Source organism: Babylonia areolata, chromosome 13 (genome assembly GCF_041734735.1).
Source record: "Babylonia areolata isolate BAREFJ2019XMU chromosome 13, ASM4173473v1, whole genome shotgun sequence".
NCBI lineage: Eukaryota > Metazoa > Mollusca > Gastropoda > Neogastropoda > Buccinidae > Babylonia > Babylonia areolata.
In genome coordinates this window covers 15,661,443-15,688,665 of record NC_134888.1, presented here as the reverse complement: position 1 = coordinate 15,688,665, position 27,223 = coordinate 15,661,443, and the positions used below count along the sequence as shown (strand labels likewise).

Genomic DNA, 27,223 nt, shown 5'->3' with positions numbered 1-27,223 from the left:
TTGTATAACTAAAGTGTTTGTGTGTGCACAAACTGGATAATCACATTCATTGTGTGCAAAGAGCTAGAAGAAAAGAAAATAGTGGTGTGATGACTGACAAGATCTCAGTGTGTCAGATTACAAAGCTTATGATTTAGATATTTAGGAATTTGTGAACTGTAGACGGTAATTTTGTTTTTTTCTGCGTTTTCGTTTTTTAACCTCACTGTGATATATTTTTTCTGTGATTTATAAGCATATCTGTACAAATCTGTTAATTAAAAAAAAAAAATTTAAGAAATTGTGTCTTTTAATCATTTAGCCTGTTGAGCAGTTACTGACATATCATCCTAAAGTATTAGAAGCAACATTGTCACACCTTAATAATATTGATTAAAAAAAAAAAAAAAAAAAAAATCAGTATCAGAATATGTCACAGAACTTATATACAGTTCTCCCATACCCAGCAGTATGAGCATACTCATGCTGAGCAAGTGAAAGACGTTTGGCAATGATCAGTCTGTGGATCGAAATATTGATTTGTCATTCTTGTATGCTTTTTCTGTTGACATCTTTTTTTTTCTACCCTGAACCACCATTCCCATAGGCCATTGATTCATAATTGATCACATTAATGATAAAAGTGAAATAAAACAGAAGCTGAACAGCAAAACACAGTGTCCTACCGGCCCCCCTGACCCCCCCTCACCCCCAAAAAAGGCAAAAGTTACATGACAAAATCAGAATGTTTTTCTTTTGTGAGACTGCATCATTACAGTGAGAAAACTTCTAATGTACAGCATCATTTACTGACACACACAAAACTAGCCACTAGCTAGGTTCATGTATTCTGTGCAGGCTGGGTGGAAGGAGTCTGCAGTCACATTCACAGCAGAACTGAAGAACCTGAAGGCTGGGGGCCTGACCACCATGGGTCCCTCCATAAAGAACGCCTTTGATCTCCTGAATCTCTTCCGAATGCAGAGCGGTGTGGACACCTATGGACAGGTAAGAAATCGGCAGAGCAACTTTAAACACTTCCACGCTGCCCTTGCACACATACCTGGCATAAATGATAAATGATACCCTCCCAAAATATTTTGAGTGCAATGTGACATGTATAAATAACTCGGCAGATATTATTGGTATTTCGTTTCAAGGGTGAGTTGGTAATTTCTTCTTGTTCTAATTATTGTTAACCTGATGGGACAGTTAGTTTTGAAAGAAACCTTTTGCATGTCCTCTATTAACACTAACAACAGATAGTAAACCTGATCATCAAAATGTATAAAAAATGTGTGCCTGTCAGAAAAGGAATCAATACAGGGCACCTGACAAATATGCTATTGAGTTTTAGAGTTGACTTGCTGGATCATAATCTGATGAACAGTGTGCTGCTTTGAAGCCTGAAGTACTCAGTGGCTTGAGTACACTGTTTTTTGTAGGGGTGTGGGGAGGGGTGTTCGCTCATGAATTTTTTTTTTCTTTTTTTTTTTCTTGTATTTCTGATTCAGAGGTTTATAAACACTTTCCCCTTTGAAAGCTTCCCCTATTCACTTTTTGTAAGCCTGTATGATTTTGAAGATAGCTGAAGAAGGAGAAAAAAAAGAAGGAAATGATAATTTAAATGTCCTTCATTTTTGTTTTCTATATTTTTCTTTATTTCATTTTTGAAGAGATGCTGTTATATTAACTCATGAAATGATAATGTCTACAAAATGTTGTTGAACATTGTTGCAGGGCCGGTGTCCATTTTTCCTGGAGTCAGCTGTGATCATTGTTATCACTGACGGGGGAATTCTCACAACTCATTCTTCTGTCTCTTCAGAGGTGAGTGGATCTCCCATCTTCCTATCCTTGACATTATATTCTATAACAGCTGTCATGATAGTTTATCTTTATGGTAAAGTCTTGTGATGTGGTTGTATCAGTTATTTCATGTTTGCAAAAGTATGCTTCTGTCCTTGCAGCTGAATTTGCCGATGAATACGTCGGTGGTTCCTGGTTCTGAGTTGACCAAAGAACCGTTCCGGTGGGACCAGCGCGTCTTTGGCCTTGTTCTGCGCTTGCCTGCCAGTGTACCGCCAGACGTCACCAATTTCCCTTTCATCCCTTCGGCAGAAAATAGTCCCATCGATGTCATGTGCGAGGTCACAGGAGGTAACAGGGACATACTTAACTTCAGTGTGTAGGTTTGATTCTGTGACCGAAGAATGACACAGAATATGAATCTTAATTTAATTACACATATGTGGGAAAAATTTCCTGATTTTTATGTGGACTGGAAATATTGAGTAGAGGGAGCTTTCTTTGTGTGGGGTCTTATGTTAGTGTGAGTGTATGTGTGTATGTCTGTACAAATTGTAAATGTGCTTGCTGAATAAAAGAGTGATTGGTGCAAATAATTTTTATTATTTATGCTAAGCAAGTTTTTCTACTCTTTGAATGCAGATGCACATAAACATTTTTGACTGTGACACATAAGAAAACAATAGCACCCGCACAGTGTTCATCTTCTTTTCAACTCCACTGCAGAAATATTTGCTGTGCAGTGATTTTCAAACATTTTTTTTTTGTGTTATGTTTTTTGTTTGTTTGAGAATAAGAAATCATTTTATTGAATTTGCTTCGGTTTGAAGATTTTTTTTTTTTTTTTTTTTTTTTTGTCACTTGATAGTTTTCTTTCAAGATGGTATGCATTGTACTAGTGTGACAGTAACGTCAGTTTTAACTAACATCTGTGCCTGTTTTCATGGTTGAGCAGGTTATTCCTATTGTATATGCTTCAGTTTGAAGAGAGGTTTTTTTTTCACTTGATTGTGCATTCTTTCAAGATGGTATGTGTTGTACTAGTGTGATAGTAATGTCAGTTTTAACTAACATCTCTCTGTCCTGTTTTCACGGCTGAGCAGGTCGTTCCTATGCAGTATACAGTCAGAAGATGATCAATGGGGCCCTGGAGTCGCTGGTCCAGAAGGTGCACAGTGGAGTGGTCATCAGCTTTGAGAAATTTGGACCCGATCCCCCGCCAACTGCTGAAGGTACGCTGTAGCCTCCGGATGACGAGGCCTGCAGGTGACTTGGTGGTGACTGGGTTGGTGACCAGGTGTGGTGAGTCCAGGTGGACACGGGTCTTTTGTGGGTGGCTCCCAGGTGGACAGGTATACTGGGTCAAGGTGACTGGATATCCTGATGTCGGGTGAACAGGTATACTGGGTCAAGGTGACAGCATATCCTGTTGGGTGAACAGGTATACTGAGTCAGAGACGGCATATCCCGAATCAGGTGAACAGGCATACTGGGTCAAGGTGACAGCATATTCCAAATCAGGTTAACAATTATACCAGGTCAAAGTGACGGCATATTCCAAATCAGGTGAACAGGTATACAGGGTCAAGGTGACGGCATATTCTGAATCAGGTGAACGGTATACTGGGTCAAGGTGATGGTATATTCCAAATCAGGTGAACAGGTATACTGAGTTAAAGTGAAAGCATATTCTGATGTCAGGTGAACAGGCCTTTGTGAGACTGGGTATTGTGGGGAGCTGAGTTGGTCAGCTAGATTGGATGAATTGTGGTGTAACCAGGCACGGTTAGTCAAGCGATTGTACCACAAGATGAACAGGGTTTGTACAGTCATGGAAGTCTGGAAAAGTCTTGGGGGAAAATGAGATGAATATGAACACTGGAGGTGACGGGATAAGGCTGAACACTTTAATGAAGTGCTGTGAGTACAGGCAACGTTTAACAGGTGAGGAGATCTAGCTGATGAAAATGATAAGGTGTGGTCAACGTAGGTGTGGTATTTTATGAAGAAAATCCAGTACAGAAAGCAGATCAAGTTTGTTTAATGCAGATGGTATGACAGGTGAGTCTAGATAATACAGTGAATCTACTTTTGGTGTGATATGATGTTTCAGGGAGACGTAGTATCACAAGTCAAGGCAAACTGATGAGATTAGTTCTATGTGGCTTAAGGATGGTGAGTTGACAAGGTATGTTTAGTTTAGTTGACCAATCAGTGGATTTTAATGACCTATTAGCAAAAAGCCTTTCGGGTCAAGTTGTTTAGTTCATGCTACATGCTAGTCAGGCAAGGTTCTTGTGAGACACACAAAGAAGGTGTGTTTCTTTTTTCCACCTCTTGGCAAGGGTGGCTAGGTTCCCACATGTCCAGGCTAGGTAGCCATCAGAGCAACTTTGCTGCGAAGCGAGCATAGAATCTATTTCCTGCCTAGAATTTGTTTCATTCCACATGTACTCCTCACCCTAGCCACTAACTCTCGCCACTAGCATGGAAGCGTGATCCTGAGAGAGTCTTTGGATCTTTTGGCCTTGATGACAAGATGAGAAGCATATGAAAGTTAACACATTGCAAAAGATGATGAAGTGATGTTAGATGACTATAGTATATGCAGGTCGTCAGGTACTTGACAGAAACCGTATTGAGCAGATAGAATTAATGAAGGAGAAATGGCTCCTAAATTCGTGGGAAGCTTAGGTTTAGGTTGACTGTTTGGAAAGTCAGAAAAAAGAAAGCAAAAAAGAAAGAAAGAAATCAGTCTAGAAGTTGAATGAAAATATCAGACTGGTCAGTCACCTCTACTGGTCAAGGTGAGTTACCAGTTAACCCATTGCTGCTCAGCCTGCTGGCGAGTCTGCCTGTCTGCCTGACCAAATCCGAGCAAAGGGAGAGCACTTATTTATCAGTAACAACATGGTCAGAGTGCTTGCTCATTTTGCATTATTATCAGAATGCTTCTTTGCAAAATTTGTTTGAATATTGCTGACTGTTTCCAAGGCATTGAAAATGTATGTTCTAGAATTATGAGAGACTAAAGAAAATGTGTTATGAACTGGCTCTGTGGAAACATATCTTTCCATGAACTTATATATATATGTATATGTGATGGTGCACGCGAAAATAATGGATAAGGGTCAAAATTCACAAAATGAGATAATAAGTTTATCTGAAAGTAGAGAGAATTCTGAATAAGACACAGAGAACAGAATTCAGTTACCTTTATTAGTTTCTGAGATACATGCATTTGAGTCTCTTGGCGGTCGCTGATGAACTGAGAAAATTGGGTTTAAAGTTTGGGAACATTCACATAGTCATGACTTTTTCATAAGAATTTTCAACAGCAAGTGACTGATACCAAAATGTCAAGAAAGACTCAGACTCAGTATCACCAAATAATTGTCAAAATATTATCCCAAAATCATGCTCACTGGGTGTAAACACCGAGAAATAAATGGGCGATGTTTCGCATTTTCACACTTTGAAAAAAAATTGTAGAAAAAAAATACTAATCAGAACAACTCCAAACTTTCTGACAATGTACAGGAATGTATGGCCTTTGATCAGCATGAGATGGCTTGTATACATGTGTTATATCTGTGCTACCCCTGTGGTGACACACCAGAGTATACCTGTATAACACCGTCATTGAAGATAGGCAGGTGATACAAACAAAACAACATAATAACTTAATAGTACTCACCAAATTTATCCACACACTTTAGAAACACAATTCAGTCAGTGAATCACATGTGAAGTTTATTCTGTGCACCTTGTCCTCTTTTGGTTTTCTTTGGTCTTCCTGGAGTCCCATAGGTGAAAAGATATCCAGTAAGACAGACCTACAAAGTACAATTAAGTAATGATTAAAATTTTGCCAAATATGAAACTGATAATAATAAGAAATCAAGCATACACACATACATAAACACACTTACATAAAAAAGCATTAGCACACAAACACGCACGCACACACACACACATGCACACAAACACACAAGCACACTCATGAAATCATACATGCATGCAAACACATGCATGTAATTAACATCATGCATGCACACAGACAATACACAGGCTGACACAATCATCATCATCATCATCATCATCATCAACACACACACACACACACACACACACACACACACTCTGACAATGACTGCACAGAATAGTCACAAATAAACACTTGATTACACATTCTCAAGCATCTGAAATGCATTATACATTTCTTCTTTTTCTTTACAGACTTATAGACTGTGAAATATCTCAAATACCTTCATTAAAGAGTGAAAACATGCCATGATTACTGATAATATTTGACTGGTAGTGAAGGGTTTTCCCAACTGCTGCTTTTGCCTTGTAAGTTTGTTACTAAAAATTGCATCCACTTGTCAACGTTGTCACTTGTTTTACTACTTTTAGGTGGATGTTTCCAACTAGTCGGGTTACCATTTACAGTAATCAAATGACACATGTTATTCCTTTCATGTAAGTAATTCTAGTTCACCATAAATTCACAAAATTTTTAAAACGCGTCAAACTAAAACTCGAAGCGAAAGCTTCGTGAATGATGGTGGCGAAGCAAACTTACCAGAGTCTCGGTCTTTGTGTTCATCCCCATGCTCCTCCGGCAGAGGTTGGTTTTCTTCATCGTGACTGCTAAAATCATCAATTTCTGATGATTTTTCCTCACCAAAGTATTCTGTCACTGCTTCAACGATTTCTGGCGAGGTGAAATCCATCGTTTCCGACAACAGCTTGGATATCTGCGTGCTGGTCAGTTTCTGCGTCGCCATTGTGCTTCGTGTTCGCAAAACACAATCACAGTCACCCACTTCAGGCAATTATTGTGGCTTTCACAAAACACGGAGAGCGCTGAAAATCAAGTTTAATTACACATACTTAACCGTGACCCAACTAGTGCAGACTCCGGCAGGGGTCTGACATTCCTGTCCTGTGCAAACTACTATCCGCCTATGCGGAGAAAACGAAAGTACGGCCGATAACCTCCCGGAAGTAGGCAACCTCCCCTTTGCCTGTGTGATGTAGACAGTACAAGTGTGCTACTTTTGGAAATAATTGAAGTTGGCGATCAAAGTTTTAGCAGTGATGAATCGAGTGTCGGCCAGTGTCTGTCATGGATAAGTCGGTCAAATCATGCGGTCTCACAAAAAACTTCGAATTACTATGCGTAAACATACAGAAACTGATTGAGAACAGTATGGAAATAGGACAAGAGACTGTTTACAACCTGGAGGTTATGTTCTTATGCTTGACACGCAACTTTTTCTGTTCGAAATAGTGTTCGAAAGTGGGGCAAAAGAGTTCGCTGATTTCCTAAAGTTTACTCTCATGTCCCAACAGGAAAACATTAAAATGAAGTAGAATTACTTTATATTTGTATATAATACTTTGGGACATAGTAGAAAAAACATTATAGAATGTGAATATGCGAAAAAGTGAAATTTGATATTTTGAGCCCATGGTCACTTTCCCAGCGTGTAGTGCGAAATGTGTGGCTGCGACTTATCCATGATTTTCGCGTGCAGCGTCACATATTTATATATATATATTTTTTTTAAGATCACAGAGGGCAGCTGATTAAAAAGGAAGTCTGTTACAACTAGATGGCAGCCATTGCAGACTTGTATGGGCAGTAGAGTGGCATGGGTATTAATGGAACCTCTCTTCTGTGTAAATTTGGAAAACAGTATAAATATATATATAATTTTTTTTGTGGTCTGTTCTTGTGAGACTTTGTGATGATTGGGTTTGATTTCTATTTTGCTCCACATAGTGCTCATGAGTGTTTTGTATCATGAGAAAGGAAAATAGATTCAGAAAAAGCAACGGAACTCGATAAAGTGAGATGAGAAGGCATTTTTCTTTTTCTTTTAAAAGTTATTTATTCAGTTGTTTTTATTTTATGTCAATTTACATATTATTTCAGGTTTTCTAGGTCACAAGAGAATAACAAAACCTTGATCTAACATGAAAAAAGAAAAAAAAAATGGCATGCTTTCTTATGATTAAAAAAAAAAAAGTCAATTGAAATGCTTCATTGCAAATACTCCTGCTGAAATTTTACTGTTTGATTTTGAAACAAGAAAGAAATAAAAATAAGAAGAAAGCACAAGATGAAAATTATTTCCACTGAGTATGTCATACAGCTGCTACAGCTTTAATTATTGATTTTTTTTTATATTATGATTATCATTGTGATATCAGTTATTTGTTATTGATATTATTCTTATTATTCTTTTTATTATTAGATATTTATTGTGGGTATTGAGACCTGAGTGATATGTTAAACGTGTAATGTTAATCATCAAATGAGGTAAATTCAATGATGTGAGTCGTCTATTAGAGTTGTCACAGCCATTGTTAGTGAATTTGTAGAGGATCCTTCTCCTTCATCATCACAAGCGTTCACCAGGAGTGTATATAAGATGTCCGTGATGTGGATTATTCAGTAGGCTTCGGAACTGATGTTTAGGGCTTACTTCATGAAGGTCAACCCACACCCTTGACACACGCTAAGCTAACCTGTCACAGAAAGCCTTGTGCTGGCTGGGGACCAGGTTGGGAGGGCGTGGGGAATTGAAATCTGGAGGCCCTGTATGTATTTGGCTGCACACAATGGAGGAGATTCTTTAAGTCTGTTCTCAACAGCAGGGCTGTTTGGAAAGTTGTAAATCTGTATGCTTTTTTTTTTTTTTTTTTTTAATTTTTTTTTTTTAATACTCATGTTGCCTGAAAGTGTGGTGGTTTGATTAGATGAGAGTGTTGTGCAACCAGCATTGTTGTTCATTGCACTCTTTGTTTAACCTGCAGTTGCCACGACGTCTGAAGCGACGTTTTGGCCCGTGGCTGCGGAATGAAGGGTGAATACACGTTCATGTACGTCTGTGATAGCGGCGTGTGAACGTAGACTTTTTTTTGTGGTTTGTTTTGTCTGTCGCGTGCCTTGTGTGTGTGTGTTTGTGTGTGTGTGTGTTTTATTTGTTTGGGCTCTTCTCTGTTACTGTGCTCCATTGGGGGACTACATTGGTAACGTGGCCACAAAACACCCACACAATGAGTGCTTGAATGGTTGCTGTTTTTTGTGGTCCAGAAAAAAAGAGAAAAAAGAAATACACCACCACTTTCTTTAGACAAGGGAGGAAAGAAAGTGGTACAATGTGTTAACTTCATGGCATGTGTGTCTTCAGAACTTACAAATGGGTTTCATTGTATACATGGGAAGAAAATTTATTATTCAATTTTGTTTTTGAAACAAGTGTATGTTTTTTCTTTCAGACACATGAGCATGTATCTGTGTTTGTGCACATGCACACACCCACGCACACCCACGCACACACACACACACACACACACATATATATGCACAGAATTTGCACACATGCATGCACACAGACCTACACATAAGTGTACATACATACATTCATGCGTGTACATACGCACACGTACACACAGGAAAGGTATCTTCCATGCTTCTTTTGAATTTGTTAAATTTCCTTTATCTGTCATCTCATGGTATGGGGATGTATTTTAGTTGAGTTATCTTAACTGAAATATACTGTGCATACCAAGCAAAAGGAAATGATTAGATAAAAAAAAACCATGTCCTATATTTCTTTTTGCTGATTTTCTTTTCACTTTATTAATTTGATATCGCCCCATCCCACACAAGAATACTGGAAAACAAAAATAAAGTAAAGAAAAAAAAAAGATGACTCCTCTTTTCATGTGCCTTGGTGAGAACAGTATATTTTGGTTCATGTTGTTATTTGTGCTATGTGAAAAGAACATCATCATCAGTCAAAAAATGTGGATTGGCAGGCGTGTCTGTGCATGTGTATGATGTGCTGCACTGTTTCTGAACAGTAAGTTTCCAGTATTGCTTCTAGACTGCAGCAGTATGGAGATGTTTTATTTTACAGAATGTCTCTATGGACCTTATCTGATTTTATTGAATTTGATTTAGGGTACAAACTCACCATGGACTATAAATGAATCAATCAGTAAACCAGCCATCCAACCATCTACAGAGACCTCTGATAACAAACAGGATATCTCGGCTGATTCACGCTGTACTTGAATTTGTTACTACCACCCCAACCCCCCTCCACTTTAACTGACAGGGCAGGATATGATCTCATTTGGACTTCATTTTATTCAGTTACTAATATATATTTGTGTACTAATTTTTGAAAATATTTTTTAGTCGCTGCATGCATTGCCTTCAAATGTGGAAGATTGAATTCACAAATGTAGTTTAATGATGCTTCTGGGTTCATACAGATTTTAAGAATCCAGAGAAAAATTGTAAAATATGACATTCATCTGAAAAGGAAAAAAAAAAAAAAAGGTATGTAAAAGTTGTTCATTTTCAGCTTTAAAAACAAACAAAAAAAAAAAAAACAAAAAAAAAACACACACCAAAAAACACCACGTTATTTCTGTCAGTAATTAATGAAGCACATTCTTGAAAACTCGAAAACAAAATAATGATTAGTTTATTTGTTTAAAAAAGATGCAACTTGATCCCAAAAGGATATTATTTCGATCCAAAATTGCTGGTCTCGTCTTGAAGCAGATGATTCATTCAAGATGATTGCAGTCAGAATGATTATTTTTCATCTGGGTTCATGATACTGTTATATAATATTTTTTTAATTTTTTGCTTTTTTAAGGTTTTTACAATTTATCAACAAGTTTTTAAATTCTGTGATTAAAAACCTGTATGAACCCTGGATGTGCAACAGATGAATGAACTCCTTTAACTTTTTGTTGGATGCCGGTTTTCACCTAAAAATGTGTTGAGCACTATCTTGTAAATAGTACAGATGGAGGTGGTATGACCTGGGGGCAACACTTGATTTGTTGTTTAGAAACACTAAATTGTAGAAATAAAATTGCAATTTTATAAATTACAAGTAACCCAGTGCACAGAAGTTGCGAGACTTTTGTCTGTCATCTTGCTCCTCCTTGTACAATTTTGGGCTCAAGCAGAACTTTATTTAGTGCATAAATTAATCACATTAAGAATAATTGAGTTCATCAATTGGTCACTTATGATTTTATTGGCAGCAGTACTACGCTTGGCTGAAAGTGATTTTGTAACATGTGTATCAAAAATTCAAGGGTTTATTGTCTTATTTTTTTAACATTGAGGAAAAAAAAAGAATAAGGAGAATGTTGTTACTGGTTGCCTGTCTTATCCTTGGTTGCCTGTTGTTGTGTTATTGTGGTGGTTGGTTGTTGAGGTATGAGAGAGGAGAGGCATTGAAGGGGGCATGTGACCAGTGATGTCTTTGTTTCTGAATGTGCAGGCCTGAAGACGGAGAATGGGGAACCTAATGGCAATGCCAAAGGTGAACTGGTTTTCTCCGTCAGTTCTCCCCTCTGTCACCATCCCTCTCTCTCTCTCTCTCTCTCTCTCTCTCTCTCTTGCTGTTCTTGTGTGGAGAAGGATGTGCACTCAAGTCTGGGTTGCCCTTTCTCTTACCTTTTTTTGTTTTTCCCTTGCTTTCTCGTCTCTTTATTACATACAATGACACACCTAGTTGAAAAATTACAACTGGCTCAACCAGAAGCTGAACTTCTTCCATCTGTGTTGAAGTTTTCGGGTCATTGTTGGATTAGATACATGTTTATGGCAAAAAGATGTTCTGTGCACCAAGGCACTGAAGTGGGCCAGGTCCACATGCCTGATATCAGTCCTTGGAAGCAGCGAGCAGGGACGAATCCCCAGACTTGTATGGCCAGCTTGAGACAGGGACAGCGACTACTACTACACCATAATTTAGTGTGTTGTTTTTTCGGCATTACCTGTCCACAGGATATAAATTTTTTTTTGCCCAGCATCAACCCTCCTCCACTCATGGATGTATTGACGTTATTCTTGACCCTTTACTTTTGGTGAGACTTGTTCAGCATCCCTCTGAATGAGACCTGGCACAGTGCGTGCACACACTCACACAAGCACAAGGGGAAGTGGAAGGAAAATAATGTGCACAATACTTGGCTGAAGATTTGGATTTAAAATCTGTTACAATGGTAATTATGCAAGGAGCGTGTTGCTGTTTTATTAACAGAAATTGTATTTGTAGATCAGAGATTTTGTCTTGTGGTTCCCATGTCCTTTGCTGCTGTTTACAAAGCTTGTCTCCTTGCCTGGACAGTCAAGATATGCAGCTTTGTCATCAAGCTGTGAATTATCCCGCCATGATTTGTGGATTCTTTCAGTCATGTTAGAAGTGATTATTATTTGCAGACAGGATTGTGATTATTGTGATCCATAAGTGTTTGCTCGGAGCATTGGAATTTCATTATTATGTGGGTGTTTGATTAATACAGATATTGATCTGAGACTTCATCATCATTGTCATTGAAGATTACAGATGTGACTGTTTATCTTGTTACAACCATGACACTTATTGTTAGCAAACTGTGCTTGATAGCACAATTCCATGAGTGACATGAAATGTTATGAATATTACTCATTCAGTCTGTAGCGGGTTCGCTACACTTTTCAGAAACACAAGCACAGTTACTGCGGACAGTTATAAGCTTTGTTGTTGAAGTGTGTTGATGTGTGATTGTTGACGTACTGATTGTGGACTGCTGTTGGCATAAGTCCTGAAAACAGAGATAAATGTAAATTGTAAACCATGGGTCTTGCAGGTGTGGTCAGTCCTGACATATCACAGGTTCGAACGGATCATGAGGAATCAGAATGTGGGATTGGGTCTGTTTTGATGATGTGGACTTCAGACACACATGGACACTTTGTTTGGATGCAGACCAAAAAAATCCATGAAAAACAAAACATTTTCTTTTTTTTTTTTTTTCCAGGGAACAGACTTTCCATGGTGACAAAATGGAAAATGCCTTTCCCTTTGATTGATTGATGCCGAACAGTGATGAAGATTTCAAGGGTGTTTGTTTTTTTTGTTGTGCAGAGAACCAAGACATGAACCGGCAGAACGTGGACTCCTTCTTAGAGGAGAAGAAGTTTACGTCTTCGCCCATGAGCCAGCAGGCGCCGGCCGGCAACAGCGCATGGCACTCATGTCGGCGCCTTATCTACGTGCCCCGCTCAGCCTCAAAGGGCCAGTTCACGGGGCACTGGCCTATTCCTGAGGGATTCTGGCCCGACAACAGCAGCCCTACCCTGGTCAGTGTGACAGGCCTCAGTCTGTGTGTGTTGTGATTGTGTGTGTGTTGTGTGCGCATGTGTATATGTATACATAAAAAACAAAACGACAACAAAAGGATAAGTGAAAGCATTTAGATTTATCAGGACACACATTTTGCTGAATTGGAGGATTTGCTTCAGTGGAGCTCTGTTTTATATATATATATATATATATATATATATATATATATATATATATACACACACATATATTTTCTTTTTTCTTTTTTCTTTGATTTTATTTTCATTTTCTTAATTTATTTTAATCAGGCCAGGTTGAGCATCTGTAATATGTTGGAAGAGGATGGGTAATTTTTGATAGCTACTGCTGAAAGTAGATAAACCATCTAAAAATTAAAACAAATTATTTTTAAGCCTGTTGAATGTTTTTGTCAGATACTGTTGAAAGAAGAGAAACTTTTCTTATGAAGGAAAAAACAAAACAAAGTAGGGCTGTTGGGAGACACTGGATCATTTTTAACAGATATTATGCTATTGAAGTAACAGTTGTTTTGAAAAAGAAAAGAAAAAAAAAAAAGGCAACAACAAACTTGACACATAATCTTTTCTTTTCTTTTTCTCTTTTTTTTTTCTTTTTCCTCCTCCAGACACCAAGGACAGCCCACCCGGTGGTTCGCTTTTCCTGCGCTCCTGTGGATCCCATGGTGATAGAAAACATTCCGTTTGACAAGTATGAGCTGGAGCCCTCCCCACTGACGCAGTACATACTGGAGAGGAGACAGCCCAACATTTGCTGGCAGGTCTGTTGGCAAAGTGTGTTTCTTTGCTGCATGGATTTGTGTTTCTTTTGCTCCTGTTTTGTTTGTTGTTGCTGTTTTCTTTTTTTTTCTCTCAATATTTTTTTTTATATCTGTTGTAACATTCATAACAAATGCAGTTTCATGCATCGGCGATTTATCAGGAGGCATCGGTCCTTACCTTTTGAAGTCTGCTGGAATGCCCTCTTGTTTTTCATATTTTGAAGATTCCTTGTCTGATTTGTTTGAGAAGACTTCTTAAAAACAACAACAAAAAAACACAAAAACAAACAAACAAACAAAAAAACAACACACATCTGAAAACAGTATGGCTGCCTTCATGGTGGGGTAAAAAACGGTCACACATGTAAAAACCACTCTTGAACATACGAGTGAACGTGGGAGTTGCAGCCCACGAACAAAGAAGAAAATAATTCTAAAAAAGTAGCACAGTGCATACTCTGTTCCTGTCCTTGGTCGTGTGACGGAAGAATTGATGGTTGTGTTTTTGACAGTTGACTAGTGCTGTTTTTGTCCAGTATTATCTGTTGCATAATTGTTTTTTTGTTTTATGATTATGTTTTTAAGAATATGTATGTATGGTAGTCAGTTGTGTCCGACTTTAACCAACAGAACAGCTGAGGAGGCAACTTCTGTCCTAACTATGTGGACAAGATGTTAAAACAGATTTTTACACAGTTACTGAGTTGTTCAGACAATGTTCTTTAATAGAGGCTTGGATTATTGTACTGCCAGTGCCGGTTCATCATTTGTGTAACTTTACAACTTGCTGACAGGTTATTCACCAGTTGAGTAGTAGTATGAGTAGATGCCTTTAAAAAAAAAAAAAAAAATGCAAGACTCCAAATACAACCAAAAAATGTGGAATTGCCAAGATAACTGATATTTAGAACAACCTTTGGATACCTTTCAAACATAACCTGATTCAATACTGTTATCAGTGCTTGTGACTTACTGGTTTATTGATTGATGGGGATGTTTTGATTTGATGTTTGCAAAACTGGGTTGACCCCGTATGATCAGTGTTGTGTAGAGGGTGATGGTTTTGTGTATGAACATAAATTAAGTGTTTGAGTGTTTGGTTGGATGTAATGCAAGGATTATACATGTACATTTTTTGTTATAGTGTTTAAATGCATGTGTCAGTTTTTACAGTAAAAGTGTATGTCCAGTTGACCATGTTTTGCATAGTAAGGTGCCATGTAAATTGAATTTAAAAAAAATTGAATTATCATTATTGTTATTATTTTTCATTCCATGCTCCTTTGTGTGTGTGTGTGTGTGTGCTCCGACAGACGTTTGTGGCCAACAGTGGGCGGTTCTGTGACCAGTCGCTTCCCTTTGGTTACCTGAAGGCCAGCAGTTCCCTGACAGCTGTCAACCTGTTTGTCATGCCTTACAACTATCCTGTCCTGCTGCCCCTGCTGGGTCAGTGTGTGTGTGTGTGTGTGTGTGTCTGTCTGTCTGTCTCTCTCTATGTGTGTGTGTGTGTGAGTCTGTGTGTGTGTGTGTGTCTGGGTGTTTCTCACATTTGTATCTGACATATTGTTTCGCACATATTTGTCTGTGTGTGTTTGTGTCAGTGTTTATGCACTACAACTCTGCCATCTTGTTGCACCTGCTGTGTGAATTTGTGTGTTTATATCAGTGTCTGTGCATGGGAGGGAAGGAGGGAAAGAGAGAGAAAATACAAGGTCGGCTTATCTGTACCTCAGACAAATCAAACTTATTTTCAGAAAAAAAGTTAACATTTGTATGTATCAAACTGGATGAAGAGTGGTATCCACGGAAGTGTTTTTCACCCACATTTTGGGGAAAGTGCGCTCCAGGGGAATAAAAAAAAGGAATTATTCTCTCAGTTGCATTCTTTTGGCCTATCTTTTACCGTAAGGGAGCTTGTGTGACGCAAGTGGCAACAAGCTTTTTAACAAGATGAATCCATTATTTATTTGCAGATGAACTGTTTAAAGTACACAAGTTGAAACCGACACCACAGTGGCGAGAAAAGTTTGAGAAGTACCTCAAGTCTATGCCCGGCTACTACGCTGTGGTGAGTAGGGACCTCCATTGGTTTACCAGTTTCTCTGTTGTCCTTACAGACTGCAGAATGGTTCATACAGAATGTTTAAGAATTCTATGTTTTGTTAGCTTAGTCTTCTATGTTTTATTAGCTTGGAGTCATCATCTTGTCTTCTCTTGAACTGGTGTCGACAACCTGAAAAGAATTTTGAAAGAAGACACATAAATGGTGGTGATGGTTTTTAGTTTTTGTTTATTTTTCCCCATTGATATTACCCAGTAAAACTGTTCTGCTGATGTGAATTTGCCCCTCCTGATGGCTGTAAAAGAGTGTGGGACCTTGAACCGAAAGTGAAGGTGATGTGGTTGATGATTTTCAGCCCCTCCGTCGAGCACTTGGGCGGATGGGAGCTCCAAACCTGATCCCCGAGAACATCGACACTTGCCTCAGTTACTCTGTCATCACCTACCTCAAGAAGCTGAAGAACCAGGTGAGCGCTTTTAGGGGTTGGGGGGGGGGGGGGGTCTTCTCGGGTTGGTTTGTCTTCCGAATGCTTGATTGCAGTCGTCGGTGGTTGTTGTTTTGGTTGAGGTTTGTTTGACTTTGGTGTTTTGTTGTGTTTGAGTGTTTATGTTTAGGGAGATAATATGGAAATGAGAGAGAGAGAGGGTGTGTGTGTGTGTGTGTGTGTGTGTGTGTGTGTGTTTTGTTTGTCTTTTCATTTTTAGTGATATTAGACGAACAGAGGTGTGTGCATACTTATGAGTGTGTATGTGTGAATATTATTCATTGAGATGAATGCTTGTCCCAATTTCTTCCCCTCTGCAGATCATGTGAGTGGTTTTTGGCCTATTTATCTCAGATCACAAACATGGAGGCAAATGTCTGCACAGTCTATTTCAGACAGTAAAGTAACATTAGTTGATTGAGATTGGAATTAATGCCATTGATTGATCAATTGATTGACACCGGAATTAATGTCACAAGAAATGCACATCAGTCATGGTTGCAGGTTTCATTGAGTGTGTATGGAAGTGATGATAACAAAGTTTGTATATCTGTGTGTGTGTGTAGGCCAAGGTTGAGATGGACAGAATGAACGCATCAGTGGGACAGAAGATTCCGCTGAACGAAGGAATTGCTGTTAACTCCAGGTCAGTTGTCGCTCACGATGACTACTGCCTTCACTCTTGTTCCTTCTGTGTTATGTCTGTTGAAATAGGGAAAAAAAAGAAGAAAAACTTTTATTGTTGTTAATTTGTTTGTTCACCCTTTTATGGTTTCTGCTTTGGATTTTTTTATGTGTATTATCAGTATACTGGAAAACTGAAAGTTGTGATTCAGATCTTTCTTTTTCTGCTGTTTTTTTTGTGTGTTTTTTTTTCTGGCAGTTTTTTTGTTTTGTTTTTGCAGTGTATCACTTGAAAACTGAAAGGTATGAATCAGATTTCTGTTTTTATCATCAGGTATTGTGGATATGTTTTAGTTTCATACCAGTGTTGTGGGGTCAAATGTTGAAACACTGAGGTCACAATATTATAACATCTGTTATGGAAATAAGCAAGGAAATTCTTCTCTAAGCTCAAAGTTGTTGTTTTTTTAACCAAGTAAAAATTTTTTTATAATAAAATTGTGTGATGGTGGGTATATACTGACCTTCCTCTTTTTTCTCTCTCTCGCTGCAGGACGAAGACATCCATTTTGCAGCGGCGGGATTTTTCCCAGCTGCTGTCCAGCATTGGGGGCAACTTGTCTGCGCTGAAGCAGGAAATGACCTCCGACTACTCAGCTTTCCACATCGCCGTGCCTGACCCTGCCGTTCGTCCGCAGTGTTACAGGTCAGTGGGGCGTCGGGTCTGGGGGTGAGGGGAGCTCGGGCTCACTGTCAGCATTGTATCAGATGGTTGGAGCGCTTGATTTTCTCTTGCATTTCCTGAGTTTGTTCCCTGATATTAGGTGCACCTGGTGGGGTAAAGGGTGTAGATAAACTGATATCCGGTGTAAAAGAACCCACTGCAATAAGAATTGCCCTTAGAAAAAATTGTGTCAAAAAAAAAAAAAATTTCCAGTTTGATCATAAAAGAAATACACTTGCACACAGGAGAAAGAAAAAAAAGGGGTGGTGGTGGTGGTACTGCACTGGTGTGACAAGCTCTCCCTGGGAAGAGCAGCCCAAGTTTCACACAGAGCAGTCTGTTGTGACAAAATATTACACTTCAAATATAATACACTCTGTGAGCCTAAGCTCCTCAAAGTCCAGGGAATCCTGAGGAATAACCACCATACTGTATACACCGTTTGAATGCTTCGAGTTGGGGACATGCATAGCCTGTCTTACGTACCCCCCTGACAGCTGCTGCCGAGTATGCTTAAATGTGAAGGGCAGTCACCTCACTGAGGTAAGAGCTTACAAGGTCAGGATGTCAGTCACCATTGTTCATCTGGACTTTTTCCTCCTGGGATCGTGTTACCTTTGTTCAACAAAGTTAGTGACATCACTGCACAAACTGCTGCACTGATCTTGTTTGACCAAGGTTCAGCAGTCTAGGGGTTGATGGTTACAGGGAAGGAAAAAATTGATGATGTTTCACCAGTTTTATTATTTGTGTTTGGACTGGACCGCTTCAGAAACTGTCTCATCTTTCGCTTTCCCTTCCTTTTTTCACAAATACATGTTTTTGGATTTGAAAGTAGAAACAGTTGGTTGACCTCTGTGTGTGTGTGTGTGTGTGTGTGTTAACTTTCAGAAACCCTTATGACATCCTCCGCAAAAACCTGTTGGATCAGGTGACGCGGATGAGAAAGAACTTACTGCAGACGTCCCATACTGCCCAGACCCTCATGGAACAAGGTGAACTGTTCAGGCCATGCAGTTGTTGATTTACAAAAAAAAAGAAGAAAAGAATTTTTTTCAAAGATATATTTAAAAAAATTCATTTTGTATAAAATGGTATATGGACTTAAATGACATGTAAAGAATCATTTTTTTGTTTATTTATTTATAGTCTGTTCATCTAAGATGATGGTATTAGACTGAGTAAAGAATCAGTTAAGCTTTAAGGCCTTTGTAGTTTAGTTGAATGATGAGGCAGAAGGGAGTGCTGTTTATTCTTCAGCTTGTGGACTAAACTTGAAAGAGAGTGCACATATGTTAGAATAGGAGGATTCTTTTCTTTATAGAGGAGAAACTTATGAATTGCATGCTTTGTAGGGTAAAAATATTCAAACACCTAAAAGCCCCCCCACTCATAGCTTGGAGAGAATGCTGGAGGGAGTTTCAGTCCAAGAATATAGAAAGAAAAAGAACAAAAAAACAACAACCCCAAAACAACCCCCCCCCAAAACAGATCCTGATGAAATGAAATGTGGAATGTAATTTACTGGACAAGAGGGTGTCATTTATTAGCAGACTGACAAAAAAACAAAAACAAACCCACAAAAATCTGATATAGAAATGTTTGTGATTCATACATCTGGCTCTAATGCTTTCCTTAGATAAAAGCAGAATGAAATTAAAAACACCAAAACCACAGCATTCAGCATGCTGGTGAAAAACAAAACAACATCAGCAGCCATGGAAGTTTCCTGTAACTTCCATCAGGGTTCATACAGACTTGTGGAAGTCTAGAAAAGTCTTGGATTGTTGGAACAATGGCAGAACCATTTCCAACTCTAAGGTGTAAAATATATCGGGGGGGGGGGGGGGGGGGGGGGGGGGGGGGTGTCTGGGAAAGTCTTGGAATTTTTATATGACCCTTGACCAGTTCCATTAAAAAAAAAAAGGAAAAAGAAAAAAAAAAGAGTGATGCATTTAATTAACAACTGAAAGAGAAAACAAACAAACAAACAAAAAAAAAAAAAGCTGAAAGGAGAAGAAAATTGAAGATCAATATCAGGATATCTTCTGATCTTTTTTTTCATCAGTGGGTGTAGCTAGCAGACTAATTTTTCATTCAGTTTTGGCTTTTGTGATTGGTATGGAAAATGTTCATTCTGGCGTGGGAAAGGTCTTGGAAAAGCATGTGAGTTTGGTGGTTGGTCACACCTGTTGGGAAATGGTGTTCCAGAGGAGAGGCACAATGTGCCGGTGCAGCAAATGGGGAACTACCAGGAGCAGCTGAAGAAGCAGCCTCCAGCGTTGCGACCCATCGACAACCAGCCTGCCCGCCTCCACATGTTCGGCAATCCCTTCAAGGTCAACAAGCAGGTGAGATGCAGGCCCAGCAGTCCTGATGGTTAAAGCGGTTTTTTGGGGGGAGGGGTGTGAGGGGGTGGGGGGCTTTTTCAGCTTGTGGGTCCTGGGTTTTTTAATCTTGGTTGCGGCGGTGCCTGGTGGGATTTAAGGGTGGAGAGTTTTTGGCTGTGTCGAATTTTGAAAACTTTTATAAAAAGTTGTAGGTTGGTCGTCTTTGCAGAATTTATTATCCTTTTTCTCTCTCCCTTACCCATGTACCCTCCCATCTTTTTTCGACCCCTCTTTCATACTGTCTACATCTCTCTTTTCATTCTTCCCCATCCTGTCTTCCCCCATCCCCTTTTAGTGCACAAAAGTACTGCAGGATGGCAATCTTGTCTGCATCATTGTAGGAATTTTTCTATTCATTGCAAAATCATTAGATTCATATTCATAATTGGAGAGAGTGTTCATTGTCCTTTCAGAAAAGTATAGGTTTCTTTCAGTGGTTTGCTTGCTAGAATCTTTTTATTTATTTATTTATTTTTATTATACCCCCCTCTGTGGCCAGAAATCCCTTGTGCAAGTAGCTGTCATTGAGTATGAAATCAGCTTGGCACTGAAATGGCTAAATGATGATTACTGTTGTGTTGCACAGAACATGATGGTGGATGAAGCGGAAGACGCCCTGTTTGGGAACCAGTCGCTGAAACGCAAGACACAGGAGGCTCCTGCCTCTCCAGGACCTGATCGAAAGCGAAAACCTGGTCTGTGTGTGTGTGTGTGTGTGTGTGTGTGTGTGTGTGTGTGCTTTAGTGCGTGTGTTTGCTTGCATACGTTTGCATATGTGCACCCGAGTATGTTTGTGCATTTGTATATGTGTATTTAGCTTTCATACTTTCATGATGATATAATGAATAAGTGATGCATCTAACGGTGTGGGTTGTGAGGTCCTCCTTGCCCAACGCATAATGAACAGGATGATTGAAATTTGATGCAACAGCAGATACGTTCTTGCTTGGGGGGAACCAAGTGCATTGTTCTATTGGGGAGGATGTGGGTGGGTGTGGGGGCCAAGGGAAATGGAAGATACATATCTGGGATGGATGGGCTAGTTTGTCCCTGACAAAAATGTCCAAAGAAGTGAAAGGTTGAAGGCTACATGTCCTTTTTGAATTATTTACAAAGCAGAATTCTTTTGTGGGTTGTTATGGGCAGCTGTTGAGTTTTACTTTTTGTTTTTGATAGTTTGAAGTGGTCTTCTAGCTGGACAGGGGGAGAAAAACAGGAATGGGTTTGGTATGTCACTGATAAAACATGCTATTTCGGGACCCACTGAAGCAGACTCGGGCAGGGGTCTTGATTCCAGCCCTGTGCAAAATACTATATAGCTCAGGCGAGAAAACAGCTGCAGCTAGTGACCAAATGTTGACGCTTTGAATATGTTGTGGCGCACAGGTCCGCTGCCTCGCAACGTTCCTTACAAGGTCCTGGCCTCGCCACGCCGGTCTCCGCCCCCAGAGGACTACTACCCGTCAGATGAAGAAGACATCATCTCAGTGTCGGATGGTAAGTTCTGGTTTGATTTATCGCTCGTCTTCTTTTTTTAAAATTTTATTTATTTTTTTAATTAGTTGTGTTTGCTTTGTTTTTCTATCATTTTAAGTTTTCCTTTCAATGTGAATGGTAAAAAAAAAAAAAAAAAACCAGGTTGATTTTAATTGACAGTTTTTGTTTTGACTTGAAGCTTGTTTTGTTGACAATAATTGCCATGCAAATTCTTCTTGATAGTGAATGTGTTGATAGGTTTCAAGGTGATGGACAAGTGTGTGAGGACAGAATTTTGCATGGTGATTAATTTAATGTTATGAATGCATTGCCTGAGAGAGATACGGAGATGGGGAATAGGCTGTCATGAAACCAGCAGTACACTGCCATTTCAAATAGAGCATACCTTTTTTCTTATTTGTATGGCCGTAAAAATTGGATTTGCCATGATTGAAAAGCACAGTTTTATACTGCATGTTTTGGGCTTAGCTGACAGTTTTCTAACCAGTGTCTTTGTCAATTATGCTCACCAGGGGAAAGCCGTCTCGCCATTGATATAGACGACAGCACGGACGACGAGAGAGGGGACTCTATGAACAAAGGCAGCACCACCCCTTCCTCAGCGGCATCGTTGTCACCGACTCCGGCGCCCTCTCCAGGTGGGGGGGTGACCCGGCAGACGCCCACCTCCTGTCTGACCAATCACAATCACACAGGGGGTGGCAGTGGTGTAGAAGGAGGAGTAGGGGAGAGGGAGGTGAGCACCAATGGGGAGAGTGAACTGTCGGACATGGTGAACAGTGGGGGGCCCAACAACCACCACCACCACCACCACCACCACCACCACCATCCTCCTGTTAGGCCTGGAGGGGCACAGCAGCAGGGCAAGAACAATGTGATGACTGTGGTCAACTCCACTAACAACGTCAACAGCAAGGAGGTGTGGAAGTTCAACAGTCTGCTGCGGGTCAAAGTGTGCAAGGAGGTGAAGAAGCCAGGCAAAGGTGAGTCATTTATGTACAGATCATGTATAGTGTGTGTCATTACTTTTGTGTATTGATATATGTTTGTTTACTTATTATTTATTTCACAACAGCAAAACAACCAAGTGTGTGATGTATGCGTCATTACTTTTTTTTCTCAGCTAAACAGTAAAACAGTATGTGCATGCACACACACACACACACACACACACACACACACAGACAAACATAACACTACCCAGGTATGACTGTGAATATCTATCATTTGAAATTAGCAGCATGGGAGTAATGCCACTAAAAGGGTGCAGATGACGGGGCAGGGGAAAAAAAACAACCAGACAAAAAGAAGAAAAAAGATATTCTACTGTTAAGGCATTTTCACATGTAAACAGGTATGTGCAAATATATTATTTGGAGACCCTGTGTATTTAAATAAGAATGAAGGAGGAGGAGGGGAAGAACTTCAGCTTAATCAAATACTTCAGACTGAGACTGGTAACAGCAGTTTTTTGAGTATGCTTGTAACATGCTGTGATGGGTTTTATGCACCATTTTCTGCAAGTGTGAGCATGCACATTTAGGTGTCTGTGTGTGACAGCTAGACCATCCATGTGTGTATGTGGTGTGTGTGTGTGTGTGTGTGTGTGTGTGTGTGTGCCTTGCCCTGGGTTGCAGACTTCAGCAGCCTGTTCAAACAGCTGTCGACGGTGCAAGGCAGCCTTGAGGTGCGTCGTGCGTTTGTGCGGGGCATCACGCAGGAGGCTATGCGCTTCAAGCGCAAGGCGTTGGTGGCCCTGCTCAAACAGTTTGAGGACAGCATGCTGCGGGGTGGAGAACAGAACAAGAGCAGGGGCCGCTCGTGTGTGAGTTGATGGACGGCACAGGGGGAGAAAGAGAGGAATAGAGACCAGACACTGAAGGTTTCGGGGAAATCACAATCTTCTCCATCAGAAAAAAAATACAACAAACAAACAAAAACAAAAAAAAACCAGGAGAAAAAAAAAATCAGGGGGCTCAAGTCTTTCAGTGTGGTGGTGTGTGAGCCTACTCAGTAGTGCACATGGGCAGCAACAAAAAAAAAAAAAAACCCGGTGGAAGCCGGTTGGTGTGAGGAGTACCTGCCATTTGCCTCGGGGGGTGCCTGTGGTTGGGTCTTGGAGGAGGAACCCCAGGCCCAGGGAAGGGGCTGGCCGTGTTTCAGCAAGTGCCGACTCAAGCACCTGTTTTGTTTTTGAGATATCAGGGGTATGGGGAGAAGTGGAGTGGCACTGTCCATGATGTCTGATTCTCTGCATTGAGGAATGGATTTCCAGGAGGCTGTGTGGAGTGTGTGACCCCCCCCACCCCCACCCTCCGCCCCCATCCCCTCTTCCACAGGGATGTATCTGTGTGTGTGGTGTTAGCCACGAAGGATGGAGTCATTGCTCTCCCTCTCCTGCAGCTGTGTCTGTGTGGAGTTGGTGGGGCAGTGGTGATGTGTGAGCCTCGGGTTTGAGTGGACAGATTCAGTGGATGTTTGACAGAGTACATGGGTTCTGAGTCAGGGGGTGACTTTGTTTATCAGTTGTTTTGTTTTATTCTGTTTGTTGTTGTAATAAATGATGTGTGTGTGGCTTTGTCTTCAATGGACAGATCTTTTGGATATGCCTGTTCTTTGCTTGATTGTTTGACGAATAAATGATGGTCTAGGATCTTATTTGTAATTAATTAGTTTAGGTTTTATTATTATTAAAAAATTTTTTTTTTTCATTTCTAGATCAGAAAGAGAGCTGCTGCTATTTGGAGTTGTATTTTTTACTTGTGTGTTAGCCAGATGTATGATTTGCCTGGGTATTTCTATTAGATGTGTTTGTATATATGTTCTATTTTTTTTGTCATCAAAATAACGGAGGAGGTGGGTTGGGGTAGGAAGGTGGGGGAGCCAGAGGGGTGGTGGTGGAGGAGTGGGGGGGGGGGGGGTTTTGGAATTTGACCAGTACCAAACAGCAGCATGTGTTTGTGCTTGCAGAAACTGTTTCCTGAGATTTTCTCATTTAATTTGTCCATTTGGCATGAAATCAGAACTACGAAAAGGACAAGTGAAATGAAGAAACGAAATGTACAATTAATTAATCAAGGGAAATCGAAGTGTGACAGGTATGATATTATTAACCCCTAGGCCGCCTATATGACGAGATAAATTCGTCATGGAAAGCATGTATGCTTTCGCTGCCACAATGACGAGATAACTCGTCATCGAAATATTTTGAATTTTCCCTGCTTTGCATTCAGTTCTTGACAAAAATGCTGGTAGCTTTAACTTGGGGAATCTTTTTAGATTCTACTCATAGCTAGAAACACCATCTGCGTCATAAGGCAGTCCTTTATTTGAACGTTTTGGTTGGGGTACTGGCCGCAGTCTTTGCCTGGCTCCTCTCCTCGCTCGCTCAACAAAATGTCAGACTGACTTCGTGCTCAAGACGTGCGATCATGGCGAACTAAATCAACCAAGATTACTTTCTTTAGCTAATGCTCAGAAAGAATTGAAGCATAAATTCGAAGGAGAAGACAGTGGTGAACATTTATAGGACGATTTGATAGAAGAGAAAGGGAGCAGTCAAGAGAGTGGCCAAGATACGACTATCAGTGAGTGATGCCGGCTGTTCAGCTCTAGCAGTCGACAGAAGTCACCAAATTTTTAGCAGTGTGAGCTATTTTCTTGGCACTCAGCCAACGCGTTCTGATGAGAACTAGATAAAGTGACTGTGTGAGAGGGGTGAAGAGGAGGGGGGTGGCGACCGAGGGGGCGTGGCCTCACATCCATATTATCACTTGCAGAAGTCACAATGCATTATGTATCTATTTCTTTTTCAGTTTTTTTTATATTGTGGTTGTTCTAGTATGATTTTGTGTGTGCAAATATCCATTTGTCCAGAAAATATGATATTTTAGTGCAAATTACCTAACTAATGTTTGTAATAAACAAGTTGAAAATGTGACAAAAAACAAAACACTGATTTCAAAACAACAGCATGTCACTAAAAATACATAAAATGGGAAAACATCATGTGTTTTGTATTCTTTATTCATTTCCCTTTCAGAAAATGTATACTTTAATGGGTCTTTCTCCAATAACAAAGAGCGCAGAATTTTTTGAAAATTTATACCCGTTTTTTGTGAAAAACCCCTGGCAAATAGATTTCACTTAAATCTTACTTTCCTGGCAGCGAGAGGGTTAATAATAAACATTGAGAGAAACGGAAGTCTTCAGACTGAAGTTGATGACAGAAGAAATGGGACGATGACTACTAAATATTTATATTCTTGGAAGAAAAAAAAAAAAGAAAGAAAGAAAAAGAAATAAAAGTAAGGTATGGCCTGTATGCAGTACATCTTTAGTTTTGGTAGGGGGAAGAGGGGTTGGGATGGGGTGTAAGTTAGAGGAAGAATGAAAGAGATGAGACCTGCACTATGTTAGTGTGTTGTGATGGCGTTTTGATGTGTTTTACCAGTCTTCCTATCACATTCATCTCAGAGAAAGGGAAGGTGCAGGTTGTAAATTTGAGACTGTGTGTGTATAATTATGTGTATATAGAATTATGCGTGCGTGACTGTGTGTGTGTTTGCGTTGTTTAAAAGAAATTCCTTTTTATTTATTTTTTTTATTTATTTCTTGTTCACTTTGTGTTTTTGTTTTGTTTTTGATATACCCTTAAAAAAAAAAAAAGGAAACATTATCTTAGATATCTGTGTCACAGAACATATAAATGAAATGTTTTCAGTCACTGATACATGTATGAAATGTTTTCAGTCACTGATACATGTATGAAATGTTTTCAGTCATTGACAACATTTAGATTTATGGTCTATTGTTGGAAAACAGAGAGATTTTCTTTGACATAATTATGTGCATGCATACATTGAAGAGCATGGGATGTAATTCCAGCCAAGTAGATCCTGGGGGGTTATTAAATTCATCCAGTTTCCCAATGAAATGAGTGATTTAAGAAGATAATAAAGTATCTATCCATTTTAAAGAGAATTTGATAATAATAGTAATGATAATAATAATGATAATATTGATGATAATGACAATCCAGACTGACAGTGACACTCATATCTCCCATACAGGGAGTTTGTGGCATTTACAATGAAGTTCGTACATTCTTAGAATCTTACATATATGCAAGTACAACAGGTCATACAGAAACAAATGTGTGCGCACACCAACTTGCAAACGCACACACATGGCAGATGTGTACATGCACACACATACATGCGCGCGCACACACGCGCATACACCGAGCAGAAGTTCAAGAAGCACATTACTAATCGATTAGAGCGTAGTATATAAGCAGAAGAGAAGAGGTGTGTTTTGAGAGACTTCTGCAACAAAACTGACTGGAGTTCAGGCGCAAGACAGTACTGCTTCAATCTTGTTTCCCCACCCCCCGCTCCCGGACACTCCACAAAAAAAACCCAACAAACCCAAACACACTTGCATGTTCTCATGCACTGGTGCATTTGAATTTATGGTCTCATGTCTAAGAACAGGAGTGTTTTAATTCGCGTTTATGAACATGCATGCGCTTGGACACACATGGATGCAGAGAATATATTTACACTAGGAGTAGGACAGACTCAAAGCCCTATACTCCTGGTGCCAGTTGCATTGCTTGGTTCTAACTTTTTGACAGTTACACATGACAAAATGCCCACGTTGACCGAACTACGCCGTTAGTCAGTTCCATACTA

At 39.7% G+C, this 27,223-nt stretch overlaps 1 protein-coding gene across 2 annotated transcripts in view; it reads left to right on the top strand.

Annotated features, from left to right (window-relative positions):
* Nucleotides 1–24,193, top strand: part of LOC143289088 (integrator complex subunit 6-like) — a 30,177-nt gene extending 5,984 nt beyond the window's left edge. The window contains exons 3-20 of one of the 2 annotated variants that reach the window (XM_076597931.1): nt 838–987; nt 1,720–1,809; nt 1,950–2,139; nt 2,892–3,020; nt 11,118–11,159; nt 12,750–12,964; nt 13,594–13,746; nt 15,060–15,192; nt 15,720–15,814; nt 16,164–16,274; nt 16,859–16,938; nt 17,470–17,622; nt 18,532–18,635; nt 19,852–19,991; nt 20,617–20,725; nt 21,417–21,527; nt 22,040–22,510; nt 23,165–24,193. In XM_076597931.1, the coding sequence (XP_076454046.1) occupies nt 838–987; nt 1,720–1,809; nt 1,950–2,139; nt 2,892–3,020; nt 11,118–11,159; nt 12,750–12,964; nt 13,594–13,746; nt 15,060–15,192; nt 15,720–15,814; nt 16,164–16,274; nt 16,859–16,938; nt 17,470–17,622; nt 18,532–18,635; nt 19,852–19,991; nt 20,617–20,725; nt 21,417–21,527; nt 22,040–22,510; nt 23,165–23,361 (2,673 nt within the window). In that variant the 3' untranslated portion in view covers nt 23,362–24,193. The remainder of the gene's footprint in view (nt 1–837; nt 988–1,719; nt 1,810–1,949; nt 2,140–2,891; nt 3,021–11,117; nt 11,160–12,749; nt 12,965–13,593; nt 13,747–15,059; nt 15,193–15,719; nt 15,815–16,163; nt 16,275–16,858; nt 16,939–17,469; nt 17,623–18,531; nt 18,636–19,851; nt 19,992–20,616; nt 20,726–21,416; nt 21,528–22,039; nt 22,511–23,164) is intronic. The other variant, XM_076597932.1, reaches the window with a different exon arrangement.
* Nucleotides 24,194–27,223: the final 3,030 nt, after the last annotated feature.